At 43.9% G+C, this 14,832-nt stretch overlaps 3 protein-coding genes across 3 annotated transcripts in view; 1 reads left to right on the top strand and 2 right to left on the bottom strand.

Moving 5' to 3' along the window:
- FAM124A (family with sequence similarity 124 member A) overlaps window positions 1-14,832 on the bottom strand; it is a 42,182-nt gene that overhangs the window by 14,657 nt on the left and 12,693 nt on the right. The window lies entirely within an intron of this gene.
- The window catches only part of SERPINE3 (serpin family E member 3), a 74,072-nt gene that overhangs the window by 57,451 nt on the left and 1,789 nt on the right, over window positions 1-14,832 (bottom strand). The window lies entirely within an intron of this gene.
- Window positions 1,946-4,224, top strand: LOC125686415 (uncharacterized). The gene is made up of 2 exons (XM_048930380.1): window positions 1,946-3,095; window positions 3,177-4,224. The coding sequence occupies exons 1-2, from the start codon at window positions 2,504-2,506 to the stop codon at window positions 3,314-3,316; spliced, it is 732 nt and encodes a 243-aa protein (XP_048786337.1). The 5' UTR covers window positions 1,946-2,503; the 3' UTR covers window positions 3,317-4,224.

Raw genomic sequence — 14,832 nt, 5'->3', positions numbered from 1 at the left:
AGTAAAAAAAAATGAAAACCTAATATTGCCTAATAGAGACCTCCTGAGATTTTTGCTGCACAGATCATTTCAATTTTTCCCTAATTCATTTCTGTTCCAAAACGCAATGGTGAAATGGCAACATTTCTCACTGAACAGGACTTGAGCATTTCATTTGACTCGAACGCAAGACTGAGCCTTTTAGGAGTGTTAATTGAAAGGCTCTAGGGCAAACACAAAGGCAGAGGCTGTTTTCAGAAACAAGGACCATCATTCTCTGGGCAGCTGCAACAGAGGCGGTTAGTGGCCAACTCTAGCAGCAGAATCCACTCCTAGGTCATGGTTTGATGAATTATACAGCATTAATAACAAGAAGGATTTGACAGATTCACCAGCTCCTCCATTGTCTTTCCCCACTGTTTAATAGCATCTGACAAATGCAGGACTGCAGGATAATGTGTTTCTCAGCACGCTCTGCTTAGCACACAACCTCAAGCTCAGGAAGGATGCTCAGAACCTATAAGAAGGGGGATGATCTCCATGCCACAGTAACAAGAAGAGAAATATCTTTTATACTACTGTCAGAGCAGTATTTTCCTGTGGAGCTGCAGCTGAATGGAGGCAATGGTGCCAGGATGCTCACTCCTCCATCCTTGCTGAAGTAGTTTAGAAAATGCATCACAGGTAGAACAGCACGCTGATGAGCATGGCAAAACTGTCAATCTGTTCCTTCAGATGGGCACACAATATTAGGCTCTTTGTGCTGCTATCTAGTTGCTCCAGGGCCCAGAAAAGTTATTGAGTAAAACCACAGCTGGAAAATTAAAATCATTATGTGCCTGATGAAGATAAAAAGCTTTCTGATACATTAATATGATCGGTCTTCTGAGGAGATGTCACTGCTCTCAGTGTTCAGCAAGAAGCCAATCTTGCAGGAATGAATCTTATCAAAAAGTGATACTTAATGCCCACAGAGGCACTGTGTGATCAAACAAAGGCAATGGCAGGTCTCTCCATACCGTACCATTGCTGTTAGATGGTGAAGAAATTGCTGAAACTCCCCGCTATGCTACAGACCCAGTGAACTCACATCCCTCCCCACCAGCTCCACTTCCCTGATCTCCCTCGGGCAATGTTTCATGATAAGCTCAAGCTGCTGTTGAAAAGGGCCATCTCACTCCATTCATCTTTCCATGCACTCTTGCACACTCTGTTTTGCTGGCCTGGTAACTTAAGGGCCTAAACATCTTAAGCTAAGCACTAAGACTTGCTCTCCTGTCTGCAGTTGTTGAGTCCATGGGACCATGACTGTCATCTCAGCTGGTCTTCAGAACCACACAACTCCCTTCTTCACCCCTTCTTGTTTGGATCACAGCCACTGCAGACCACTGTCATTCTGTGGAAGGTTAGGTGCCTAACAGATGTCCCTCCAGAAGAAGTGGGTTATCCCAGTTCCTTTTGTAGTCAAAGCTGAGACACAGAATCAAACCTGAGATGACACTCCCCAAACTCCACTGTCTACAGCTGTGGTGGGAGATGAGTAACTGCACTTCCATCTTAACCCCTCAGCTACGTAACTCAATTCAGAGGAAAAGTCTGTGAGCCTATATCCTTGACCTTGAAGATCATTGCTCTAGTAGTCTTTCTTTGTCAACCACTGTCAATAAATGAGATGTGATAGTCATTACGGGATGAATACTCTTGAATTATGTGTTTACATTCTATGAAATCAACTACTCAGATTCTTTTAGTCAAACTGCTGACGACCACAGAATCACAGAATCACAGAATCACAGAATTGTAGGGGTTGGAAGGGACCTCCAGAGATCATCGAGTCCAACCCCCCTGCCAAAGCAGGTTCCCTACAGCAGGTCGCACAGGTAGGCATCCAGGCAGGTCTGGAACATCTCCAGAGAAGGAGACTCCACCACCTCCCTGGGCAGCCTGTCCCAGTGCTCCGTCACCTCACTGTAAAGAAGTTCTTGCGCATGTTTGTGCGGAACTTCCTATGCTCCAGTTTCTGGCCGTTTCCCCTTGTCCTGTCTCCACTCACCACTGAAAAGAGTCCGGCCTCGCCATTCTGCCCCCCACACCTTAGATATTTATAGACCTGGATCAGGTCCCCTCTCAGTCTCCTTTTCTCAAGGCTGAACAGACCCAGTTCACTCAGCCTTTCCTCATAGGGGAGATGCTCCAGGCCCTTCACCATCTTCGTGGCCCTCCGCTGGACTCTCTCCAAGAGATCCCTGTCTTTTTTGTACTGGGGAGCCCAGAACTGGACGCAGTACTCCAGATGAGGTCTTACCAGGGCAGAGTAGAGGGGGAGGATCACCTCCTTTGACCTGCTGGACACGCTCTTTTTACTGCACCCCAGTAAGCCATTGGCCTTTTTGGCCACAAGGGCACACTGCTGGCTCATGGCCAACCTGTCGTCCACCAGGACACCCAGGTCCCTTTCCGCAGAGCTCCCCTCCAGCAGGTCATCCCCCAACCTGTACTGGTGCATGGAATTATTCCTCCCCAGATGCAAGACTCTACACTTGCTTTTGTTAAACCTCATCCGGTTTTTTTCTGCCCAGCTCTCCAGCCTATCCAGGTCTTGCTGAATGGCAACACAGCCTTCAGGCGTGTCAGCCAATCCTCCCAACTTCGTATCATCGGCAAACTTGCTGAGGGTGGCCATTATCCCCTCATCAAGGTCATTGATGAAGATGTTGAACAAGACCGGACCCAGCACAGACCCCTGAGGAACACCGCTAGTTACAGGCCTCCAACCGGACTCTGCACCACCAACAACGACCCTCTGTGCTCTGCCAGTCAGCCAGTTCTCAACCCACCTCATTGTCCACTCATCTATCCCACACTTCCTCAGCTTTGTTATAAGGACGTCATGGGGGACAGTATCAAATGCCTTGCTGAAATCAAGGTAGACTACATCCACTGCTCTCCCCCTATCCACCCAGCCAGAGACAACATCATAGAAGGCTACCAGGTTGGTCAAGCACGACCTCCCCCTGGTGAACCCGTGCTGACTACTCCTGATAACCTCCTCTTCTTCCAGTTGTCTGGAGATGACATCCAGTACAAGCTGTTCCATCACCTTTCCAGGGACAGAGGTGAGGCTGACTGGCCTATAATTGCCTGGGTCTTCCTTCTTGCCTTTTTTGAAGACCGGGGTGACGTTGGCTATCTTCCAGTCTTCAGGCACCTTCCCCGTCTTCCAAGACTTCTCAAAGATGACCGAAAGCGGTTCAGCAATCACCTCTGCCAGCTCCCTCAGCACCCGTGGATGAATCCCATCGGGTCCCATGGATTTCTGAACATTGATGTTGCCTAGGCGCTCCCGGACCACCTCTTCCCTGACAGAAGGGGGGTCTTCCATTCCCCAGATCCTCTCACTAATCTCCAGGGTCTCAGATTCCCGAGGGGGAGCTTTTTCACTGAAGACAGAAGCAAAGAAGGCATTCAGTATCTCTGCCTTCTCAGCATCCCCCGTTACCAGAACACCCCCGTCACTTAGCAGGGGAGCCACATTCTCCCTAGTCTTCCTTTTACTGTTAATGTACTTGAAAAAAACCTTTTTTATTATCCTTTATCCCCTTTGCCAGATTTAATTCCAGGCGGGCTTTAGCCTTCCTTGTCGCATCCCTGCAGACCCTGACAACATTCCTGTATTCTTCCCAAGTAGTCAGACCCTTTTTCCACATTTCATGGGCCTTCTTCTTTCCTTTGAGTTTGTGCACGAGCTCCTTGCTCATCCACACAGGTCTCCTGCCACCCTTTCCCGATTTCTTCCTTACAGGGACACACCGATCCTGAGCTTGGAAGAAGAGCTGCTTAAATGCCGACCAGCTCTCACAGGCCCCCTTGCCTTCCAACACCCTAGCCCATGAGACAGCTCCAAGTAGGCCCCGAAAGAGATCGAAGTTGGCTCTCCTAAAGTCCAGGATAGCAATCCTACTTTTTGCTTTACTTCTTCCACTCAGGATCTTGAACTCCACCATCTCATGGTCACTACAACCCAAGCTGCCCCCGACCTTTACTTCCCTGACAAGCCCTTCTCTATTAGTGAGAATAAGGTCCAGCAGTACCCCTCTCCTCGTCGATTCCTCAACCACCTGCATCAGGAAGTTGTCTTCAACACATTGCAGGAGCCGTCTGGACCACACAAGCCTGGCCACATTGCTTTTCCAGCAAGTATCTGGATGATTGAAGTCCCCCATAAGCACCAGCGCCTGGGATCGTGACGCTGCTGCCAACTGTTTGTGGAAGGCCTCATCAACCTCCTCCTCCTGATGAGGGGGCCTGTAGCACACACCCACAACGGTGTCAGCCATACCAGCCCGCCCCTTGATTCTTACCCACAAGCTCTCCACTGCTACACCACTCTCCCCCAGGTGGAGTTCAATACATTCAAGCTGCTCTCTTACATAAAGCGCAACTCCACCACCCCGCCTTGCCGGCCGATCTTTCCTAAAAAGCACATAGCCCTCCATGACAACATTCCAGTCATGCGAGCTGTCCCACCACGTCTCTGTGATCGCAATGAGATCATAGCCATGTGACCGCACGCAGATCTCTAACTCTTCCTGTTTATTTCCCATACTGCGCGCATTGGTGTATAGACACTTCAGGGAGGCAGCATTCCCCTGCCACACTCCATCCCTTCGAACTCCACCCTCGTCACCCATCAAATTCACTTTTGAGCCTTGAACTACCTGAACTTCAGCAGTGCTCATTTTGTCCCCTTCCCCCTTCTTACCTAGTTTAAAGATCTTTCAATGAGGCCTGCCAGCTCCTGGGCTAGGATCCTTTTACCCCTTGTAGACAGTTGAGCTCCATCTGCAGCCGTCATGCCAGGAGCCGAGTAAATTGCCCCATGATCAAAAAAACCAAAGTTCTTCTGCCTGCACCATCCTCTAAGCCATTTATTGATGAGGAGGGCCTTTTTCATCCTTTCAGAGTCCTTCCCCGCCACTGAAGGGATAGAAGAGAAGATCACTTGCATTCCCGCACCATCCAGTACCCTCCCCAGACCCTTGAAGTCATTTTTGATCGCCCTTAGGCTTCTCTTGGCAGTATCATCACTGCCAACCTGAACTACCAATAAGGGGTAGTAGTCAGACGGGCGAATAAGCCCAGGCAGCTTTCTAGAGATGTCCCTGACCCGTGCCCCAGGAAGGCAGCACACTTCCCTCCGGGTGGGGTCAGGACGACATATCGGGCCCTCAGTTCCTTTTAGAAGGGAGTCTCCTACAACTATCACCCTCCTTTCTTTACCAGAAGAGGCGGTCTTCAAGCGTGGAGCCGACCGCCTCTCCTTAGCAAAGCTCAGAGGCTGTTCCACCACCTTGTTCTCAGCCTCCTCACCCTCCAGTTCCAGGGTTTCAAACCAATTACTTAGGGGCATCTGAGGAACCGAGGTAGGTTGGGGAGGGCGCCGCCTGCACACCAAGGTGAACACTCAAAGGCTCTTTAGTTGATGGATTTCCCTATTTCCTTCAACTCCTTATGCACCGTGTTTCAGCTTTCTCACCCATGCCCTAACAATCTGGCAGACAAGAAACAGCTCACACTTGGTATAAAGATATACCTGTGTTGACTGTGGGCTGACTCTCCGATTGGAGGTTAAGAATACATACACCTTGAACTCAAACTGCAGCCTTTTTAATCCCTGGAGGCCAAAGTTTGTACCTCTGCCATTCATGCTGTTCTGAGGAAACCTGTGGAATGTTAACATAATCTTTATTTCTCCACTGAAATTCCCTGAACATGGGTAAGGGGCTAAAAAATGATTCTGTGAAGAGAATTGGCACAATTGTATCACATTTATTTTCAAAACAGGCTAAAAAGGAAAGGTCTGGAATGCCACACTGTTCTTCTAGCTGTGTAATCTGGAGTCCAGAACTCTACTGCCAAACAGTAGGACCCATGGTAGGTGCTTTCAGACAGAGGTTATAATCAAAAGTGCTTGGCCATTTCTCACAAATATCCCCCAAATACAGATTTTCCCACCAGTGCTGTGGTCTGCTTCATCAGCTCCTTACTCTTCATACTGCTTGTCATCCTTGCAATCCGTTCTCCTCCCCTAAAACATGCTGTTGACACCATACTTCACATTGGTAACTGCTGCACTAGAGATAGTGTTTCAATGTAAAAAAAGTAAAAATCCTTTTCATCTACTTACTCCCTGGAGAGAACTGCAGTCTCACTTCAGTGCTCACCTCAACCACAGATTTAGCTACAAACTTGCCAAAAAGCAAGAATGCCAAAATGCTGATGTACTCACACATTTCTGAGGCAGGCACTAATAAAGCAAGGCTAGCAGTAAAAGGGCAGAAATTGGCAACACTGTTAAGCCAGCCCAGCTTGGTTACACTTGCATCTATTATGATGGTGCCAGGATCTCCTTAACAATTTTTCTAAGTGTACTTCTTGTCAGCTCAACTCATGGTCCTCAACCCATACTTACCTACTGCTGATACTTGAAGCAAAACAGCTTTTTTGTACTTTTGGATATGTTCATGAGCACTCTGTGGTGAACCCAAACCTAGCACAAAACCCTCATTCTGGTCAGAGATGCCAGCTTCTCATTCTCAATGGCATCAAATCTATGCTCACCCCACACTCACTATGCTCCTCAGCACGTCTCACATCCTCACCTTGCTATGTGTAATCAGAATGAATAAAAATCATTTTAGAGTTTGCAGACAAGACCCACTGCTTGAGGAAAAATCACCCTGAAGAGAGATGTTTGAGGTGCTGAGTTTCTGCAGTTGTTATCTGTAGTTCATTGCATGCAAAGCACACAAAGCAGTCTACAGGAACTGCTCACTGAACATCTACATAAGCCAGGATGGGAAGATTAGCACAAAGTATTATTATAGGAATTCAGGGTATTCTCCTGGAAGCCAATTATTTTTATTCCCCTCTTCCCTCCCACACTGTTCACCACAATTCAAAAGCTATCTTGAGAGTCTCAGCCCAGTTTGCACTGCATGTGTGTTCAAACCACAAAACAGATTCTCGTGATTTGGCATCTTCATTACCTGTCTTCACTCAGTAGCCACAATCTCCCTCCATTTCTCCATCTAGGGGCTCAAACAGCTCCACTTCATAGAGATTGTTACATGAGACCTGACACCCATAGAAGAAATGTTCAGTAAATTCTTTTTTGAATACTGACAGAATATTACCGATCTGTGGAAAACAGCTGGCAATTGTCATCCTGCATCTCTCAGAAACAACAATCAGAAAAGCCTCTGCGGGGAACTCAATCGTAGCAGTGAGCTGCTGCTCACAAGATTTGCCGAAGTGAGCTTGTGATGCTGCTGGCACGAGCCTGCATTATTAGGATAAAGCATGGAGCTTTACGTAGCAGCCTGTATTACATTCACTCCAGTGGAGAAATAGAGGAAAAGTGCATTAACTATTAATGTTCAACCATTACATGAATTTGTTTTATCATTATTTTACACCACATATAGAACTGAAAAAGAGTTCCCCCTCTTTCTAAAGGGGCCAGAAGAGGGAAGAGGGTCTGAAACTGAAATGGAGATTGAGCGTAATATTCCAGATGACTCCAGATTTCCAGCTTAGACCGTTCAAGCTTTACAAAGATATAAGTCCTTTCTGATGATAAAATTTTCCTAAATAAAGATATGGATTATTGCACTGGGCAAGAACCCAGATGCTGATCTTTGGTGTTCATTTCAGACCTCTGGACAGAGTTGTAAGCTGCTGTAATTCAGTAGAAGTTTCATCAGCAATCACTACTGTGTATGTTGACATTCAAATTGCATCCAGCAACAACACAGAGTTCAAAGTCCTACGACTGCAAGCACTGTATTTTCTTAAAATCCAACTCCTATATAAAGCTGGGATTCTCAAAAATACATTTTTTATAAAAGCACAGAAAGAACACAGTGTTTGAAAAACAAGAAATTCTGTACACTTGAGCAGCTGTCAAATTTGGTCCAACAGTGAGCTCCATACCTCACACAATGTACTCTAGTTAACTGAGAGTGTGATTTTATGATTGGCTTAAGACAATTTAAGACTTCACAGCTGGCACTCTTCCCCCTGCTATTCCCAGCTAAGTGTTTCCACTGCTTCCCATGTGTCAGATCTAGATGCAAGTAGAAACAGCTTGCTGTACAGATTGGAAAGAAAAACTCAGACAAGAATAATCGGGACGCTGTCTTCTAGTGGCAGTCAGAGAACTGATCTGGCTAGCAATGTTAATTTTCAGGAAGACTTCTTTTAATCAGCTTGTTATTGCAAGGAGGTAGCAGGGAAACCTGCCTAGGAGCCATGACAAAGCACCTACAATTGAGATGCATCTCATAAAAACATGGGATCAAGCTCTGAGGCATGGTCAATCATTTGCCATATCTGTGCCTCTCTAGACAATCATCTTCACAGCAAAAGGACATTTAGACTCTCCAATTCAAAAACATTTTGTCAGGATCCTTTCAGCTGACAGGAGGGTGTCATTCAATTGCCAGCTGATGGGAAAAGTAGGGAATCAGTAATAGATAGCATGTCTTGTGGTCACTATTTCATTTTGATCCCATACAGTGACAGCCAGAAGTAACATGGCAAAAATTCTGGACATTTAAGAAATTATGGACAGAAGTACATTTGCTTTTTTCTAAAGACACCAACAAAAATAAAGCAGGCATTTGATATCTACTGCTCTGGAATGTGTACCACACCAATTAGCAAATGCCCTAGATCCCCACTGAACCAGCAAAATAATTCTATTTATTTATTTGAAAGAGTTCAAGTAAAAGAAAATGAGGCAACAATACAATGAGAAAATTAATTGCTGGCATTGTCAACATGGTGTTCTTGCAGTAGAAATTGCTTCCTTCATCCTTCATGTGTGTTTTGTCATTTGACTCAATGAATCAGATAGCTTTTCCCTTTCTATCTCCTAGTGCCTTTGAGTGAGAACTTTTCTTCCCAAGTTATTATGGGAAAGATTTACTTCTTTATCTTCTCTCTTTGGGCTTTAACACCTCAGGTAGATATCTCGACAATTTTCAGGTCATTTTCATCACTGTACAAGCTGAACTTGGAGCAAGAAAATCTTTCCTGCAACCCATTGCTCTGAATGAAAGACCTACTAAACAGCTGCCGAGCTCCTTGTGGCCTTCTGGGACAGCAAATAATAACACTTCCACACAGAGAAATACAATCCACAACACCTAATAATCAAACTCAACTTTCTCTGAAATTTTTCCTGTAATTTTTTTACTAGAACTGTGCAGTACTTGACAACTCAGTATTCATCAAAGCTTTCCTGTGCTTTTGAATCGCATCTGGAAAAGAGAAAGAGGAAAGATTTGATTATGTGGTTTTGGCTATGGCTATGTGTGCCTAAAACAGGAACTAGAAAAAAAGTCAGGTTGTCATTCATAACCCATTTTTTTCTTTATAATTTTTCCAGTTTTATTCTGCCATATCTATATGACAGGAAAAAGAACTGACTGGATGTGGTAAGAAAATAATACACAATGGTGATATGAGCATCAACAGAAGTAGAGTTCTGATAACTCTGGTCCAGTAATTGTGTAGGGTATGCTTACACTTTTTCAATACTGAAACTCTAGCTAGCACTAAGCCAGTAGTCAGTAATTTAACCATGGAACACACGTTTGGGTGTGTGCTAAATGATACTAAAGAGTGAAACTCTGATCTTAACCCAGAACATGAGTTTTTCCAACATTTAAAGAGGAACTTCAGCCTTTACATGTGGCTTGTGGTTAACACCACATACCTCACAGGCAAAAATCAAATCTGATTTGATTTCAAGCACAGTTCTACAAATGTGTGTGTGCCCTTACACAACTGTGTCTCAGTTCTTTTAATTGTACCTTTACAGGCATATGTTTCCCCCTTAATTCTTATGTTTCTAAATGACCACATGCAGTAAGACCATCCTCAATACATAGAACATTTAAACTACAAAAGCAGCACTCTAACCTCAGCTTCTATAAAGGTGAACATCTCTATTGTGGTTCCAGGTAATGGTACAGCAGCAGTGATGACCCCATGCAGAAACTAATACAGGCCAGGCTCCAATGGCACCTCCTCTAGGACAGAAATGGATGTTTGTGGATGAAGCTGTGATGTTGGTGGGTCTTGGAGTGCGTGCCGTTAAGTTGATTAAGCATTATGCAGTGGAGATGGCAAACTAGGTATTGAAGATGTTGCTGGCCTGCTAATATTGCTGTGGGTAGATGATTCAAAATGAAATACAGGAAATTCTGCTTTAACATAACAAAAAACATTTTCTTTTTTTCTTTTATACTGCGAGGGTGGTCTTTCAATGGAAGAGGTTGCCCAGAGAGGCTGTGGGGATATTCTGAATCTAAGCAACATGCTCTAACTGGCCCTGCTCTCAGCAACAGGCTTGGACCAGATCATCTCCAATGACATTTTCTGACCTCAGCTTTCTGTGATTCTGTGCCACATTTTTTAGCTCGTATTCAAGCTCTTGCTCCTTCACTGCAGGATGACGAGCAGTAGCACCAGCATGTTTCACACAGCTGACTACTGCCATGTGGCATGTAGTAGTAATGACACTGGCTGCCACACAGCAGGCAGCAACATGATACAGGCCAGGCAACACACACAGAAGCTACTCCCTGTATTTCTCCATGGAGCTGCCACTTTAGATTTCACCACTATAAAAAACAGCTGAATTTGCAACATTGGCATATGCTACAGGCTAAGAGCTCGACACAGTTTGGGCCCAATTTCCAGTTTAATTTTACCCTACACTTTGATTTGCACTCTTTTTATGACACCTTCTGGAAATGATGCTGGAAAGCCCACCATAAACTGGTCTTAATATTTAATAGAGCCTGTTGCCAGCCACTGTAAAATCATCTCAGTTCTCTATGGAAATAATACTGTGGTATATCTTCATATTGCTGTAAAATAATTCAGTTATGTCTTTACACATATTACATGACACTGGTTGGAGAAGTATACTGGCAATACATTCAGTCCAGCAGTGTCTGGGACAGAACTGGTTTCAAGTAATTGAACTTAAAGCACACAACTTCAGTGCTACTTTTTATCTTTCTGACAGCTTTTTAGAAGTCCAAATGTAGCTCATCCCCTTCCTGCCCCTGGCTAGTTTTCACTAGCTTTAACAGTTAAGTGAAGGCAAGCAGATACTGAAATGAGACATGAGTAGCAAGAAGCCATTTCTTCATATGCTATTGCTAGAAGATACCTACAAATCTGCACAATGCTATAGGTCATCACACTCCAGTAGCTCTCGTTATCTTTGCAACCAGGACGGCTACTGTCTTCAGACAAAGCTCCACTAAGTGCTATTTTGAATGATACGATCCCTCAGTCCATAGAGTGTTTGGTAATAAAAACTTTTAAGAATTAGAAATGAAAGAATTTCTGATGACACTGACATTTCTCTCCTGTATAAAGGACCTTGTCCTTTGGCTGGATACTACACTTTTTTTTCTTTTCTATTTAGGGGTACTTTTCCTCCTTACATTTCCTTCTGACAATGGTTAAAGTCTAAGAACACAAACAAAGATGGAAGAGTCAGATTATTCAGTGGTGACATCAAGATACAGAAGACATGGGGGGCAAAAAAAAAGAGAGAAAAAAGGAAGGAGCAAAGAAGAGAGGTAGCATATTGTTATAAGCATATGGGATGAAAATGGTATAAAAACTGTGCCTCGGGAAGTTCTGGGCATGGAGAGGACAGGTGGCCTCATACTGTCTTCCTACGCTCTGATAAATGACATCTGTACTCAAGAAGCTCTTGCCAGGTCCTTAGGATGTAAGCACATGCAACAACTAAATTTCCACTGCTGATGTTAATCCTGGGTGCAGCCGCCTCACTGCAGGGTTCAAGACAGAGCTGCTCAGAATGAAAGCAGCCTGGTAGAGCTTTGAATCAATGAGGTAATGTGGGGAAAAACCGTAACAGCTTACCTCAAATTCAGAACAGCACTACTTTTTGGGCAATCCTTTTTTTTTCCTGTTTGGAAATTGTGACTTGACTGCATGCCATTAACTTACCCTGTCGTTTGTGAGAGTTGTTAGGTGTCTGGGAATAAGTCTGAAGGAAAAAGCACTGATTTGAATATGATGTCTTGGATGAATGAATGGCACATGCACCAACATGAGGTTTCAAGGCTTTTTTCATAAACAGCTTTTTCTGTAATGCTGGAGATCACTTGTTCCCTATAACCAGATCCAATGCAATGATTGAGAGGTGAAAAAAAGCAAAAGGAGTAACAAAAGGAGAATGTTACCCACTCTGTTATGGCCCTGTAATATTGTAAACCAGTAATGGGAAAGCAGGACAGGAGAAGGATGAAGTATTGGGACTGGCAAATATTCTCAGGCAATTGTCATTTAGGGATTAAAATCTGCTGTCCAAGTAGGGCAGCCTACTTCAATGCACTTCTTTTGCGTGGAGGTAAGATTCAGCCACCTCCTCTGCTATCAATAATAGGAGAAACATCACCACTTCTGCCTCACACAAAAGGCTGCAGTTTTGCAGATGAGCACTCTTGCTACTTATAGAGAAAATAGTGCAAACATAGCCCAGGTGAGCTGATACAGGTGGAGATTAGAAAACACTGATTCAATCCCAAAACAGATACCTGAATTTATACTGGCATAGGAATGGAATACAAACAGAAAATGTGGTAAAGGTAAATTTTACAAAAACTGCAACATGCTTGGTACCCCACATATTTGTAAATCTGCTAAAAGAAATTAACTTGTGCTTAATTATTAGAACCACAGGTTCTAATAATGCACCATGAAAAAACATAATACTAGTCCAGCCCATAGGTGGAATACAAATCATACTAAACTATATCAGAAACACTGAATTATTTCCTAGCTGCTAAGTGAAAGGAGCAGAGGAAGGTGAATTACCAGCTTTCCAACAGCAAAGCAGGCGGGTGACAAGCCTCTTTTACCTTGCATGACATGAAGCACTGTGTTGCTACATGGTTTTGTTATCTCAAACGCTTTACAATCTGCTACAAGCTTGTGTCTTTTCCCACAGGGCCAGCCTGTGCTTCATTTATGACTCAGCTGAAACAGCACAAAGTGTATCTAAGTAGTTCCCTACTGATTGCCTAGGTGAATAATATCAGTGGTGTAAGAAGTACTACTTACTTTTACTGTTATTTCTAAGACATCCTGGTTAAATTGTCCCCCACATCTCCCTAAGTGTGGAATACTTAATGTTACAAATCACAAAAATCTTTCTTCAAAATGCCTACTTCTGGTTTGAGTCTTTCTGAAGTTCTGTTACCATAAAAGTGAAGACTGCCCAGAGGAGCAGGTAAGCAGGCTCCATCAAAGCCTTCTTCCTGCTTGAAAGTCATCCCTGAAATGTACAGATGAAAGCAACTTGAAAGTAATCACAGTGTTGATGTGCAGAGACTGTTCCTCACTGTGCTGACCAACAGTAATTAACTATCTCTTTGTTATTCAACTACTTGCATCCATAAGCTGCCAATGGCCTTTATATTTCTCTATTATGCACTTTGGGTATAAGTCTATTCCGTGTTTGTAAAATGCCTAGCACAATTGCCTCTTATATAGGATTAGGGATCCCCTAACGGTAACTGAAAACTGTAATTGAAAAGGTAACTGAAAATATGAGCAAAAAAAAGCTTATTGCATTTGCTAGATTAAGGAAGAGCACACCAATGGGCAAAACATCCTATTGAGATGAAGCACACCTCCTGCTAAAGAACAAAGGAAAAAGTGGGTTATGCACATTAGAATTCTGAAAAGGAAAAGAATGTTAGAATTAATTTAGCAGTTACCTTCTATGAAATCACACTGCTGAACCTTTCAAAGCCTCATAATGCCTCACAACCTAGCATCTAGCAAGCAGGTTTTCTTGGACTATTTATTCTGCTCAATGAATAGAAAAGGGAAAAGGCCCACAGTCATTGCAGCAACAGCCGGAGTGGCATGGGCAACGAGTGGCCCATTTTCCTAGAGAAATTAACTCAGATGTGCTCTGCAAGCTTCAGCATTCTGTCCCAAAGTAACTGCTATACAAAACACCAACGATAGACAATTGAAGAGCATTCTTTGGTTACCCGAAGCCGGATCGCAATGGCAAAGAACAAAAGGACTGAGATGCTGCCTTAGACCAAAGGCTGACACAGCACACCAGAGAAGCCTTTAAACTGGTAAATGTCTCTCACAAAAACTGCCTGAGGAAAACAAAATAGAAATTAAATAATGCCTGTACAGAATGCTTCTTCCATTGCCACAAAGCAGCCCAAGATACTCACTTCTGACCTGGGAGAGCCTTCTCCCACAGCTTCAGCATTCCCACAGGCCTCGGCACTGGTTTGTTCAGCTGCTGTCCTTGCAGGGAGCAGTGAAGGCATCTATCAATTCACCTGCCAGAGCTTTCCTATCCTTTCCTTGGGCATGTCTGTGTAAAACCTTTGTACAGAGGAGCTTATCCAGAACGTCACAAGACAGAATTATTCATTTATTAAATGTTGAAATCAGATCCTTGTTGGCTCCAGAGAATAAGACCTCTGCAAAACCAAACGAACCTGTAATGCTCCCAGCTCAGATAAGCTCCACTTCATTAGAACAGGAACTTCAAATGAAGCAGCTAGATAATAGAGACTCTTCGCTTTTCAACTCTATAGCTTATTTGGTATTAACTTAGATTCTGATGGCACCATGGATTACACTGGTTCTGTATTACAAGAGGAGCCATTTTCTGAATCTGTCTTTTCCCTGCATAAATTAAAATGGTTAATCATGGTGTGGTTTTTTTTAATATCTGTTTCCCAGTAATCTTTTCTT

Source organism: Lagopus muta, chromosome 1, assembly GCF_023343835.1.
Source record: "Lagopus muta isolate bLagMut1 chromosome 1, bLagMut1 primary, whole genome shotgun sequence".
Lineage (NCBI taxonomy): Eukaryota > Metazoa > Chordata > Aves > Galliformes > Phasianidae > Lagopus > Lagopus muta.
Note: the sequence above shows the minus strand (reverse complement) of the source record. Positions and strands in the feature narration are given on the sequence as shown.

Bases quoted from the DNA above. Each gene is read 5' to 3' on its own strand.
- LOC125686415 (XM_048930380.1), top strand. From the start codon at position 2,504: ATGCAAGACTCTACACTTGCTTTTGTTAAACCTCATCCGGTTTTTTTC. The intron at 3,096-3,176 runs GTGAGGCTGACT...GCTATCTTCCAG, and splicing joins TCACCTTTCCAGGGACAGAG to TCTTCAGGCACCTTCCCCGT.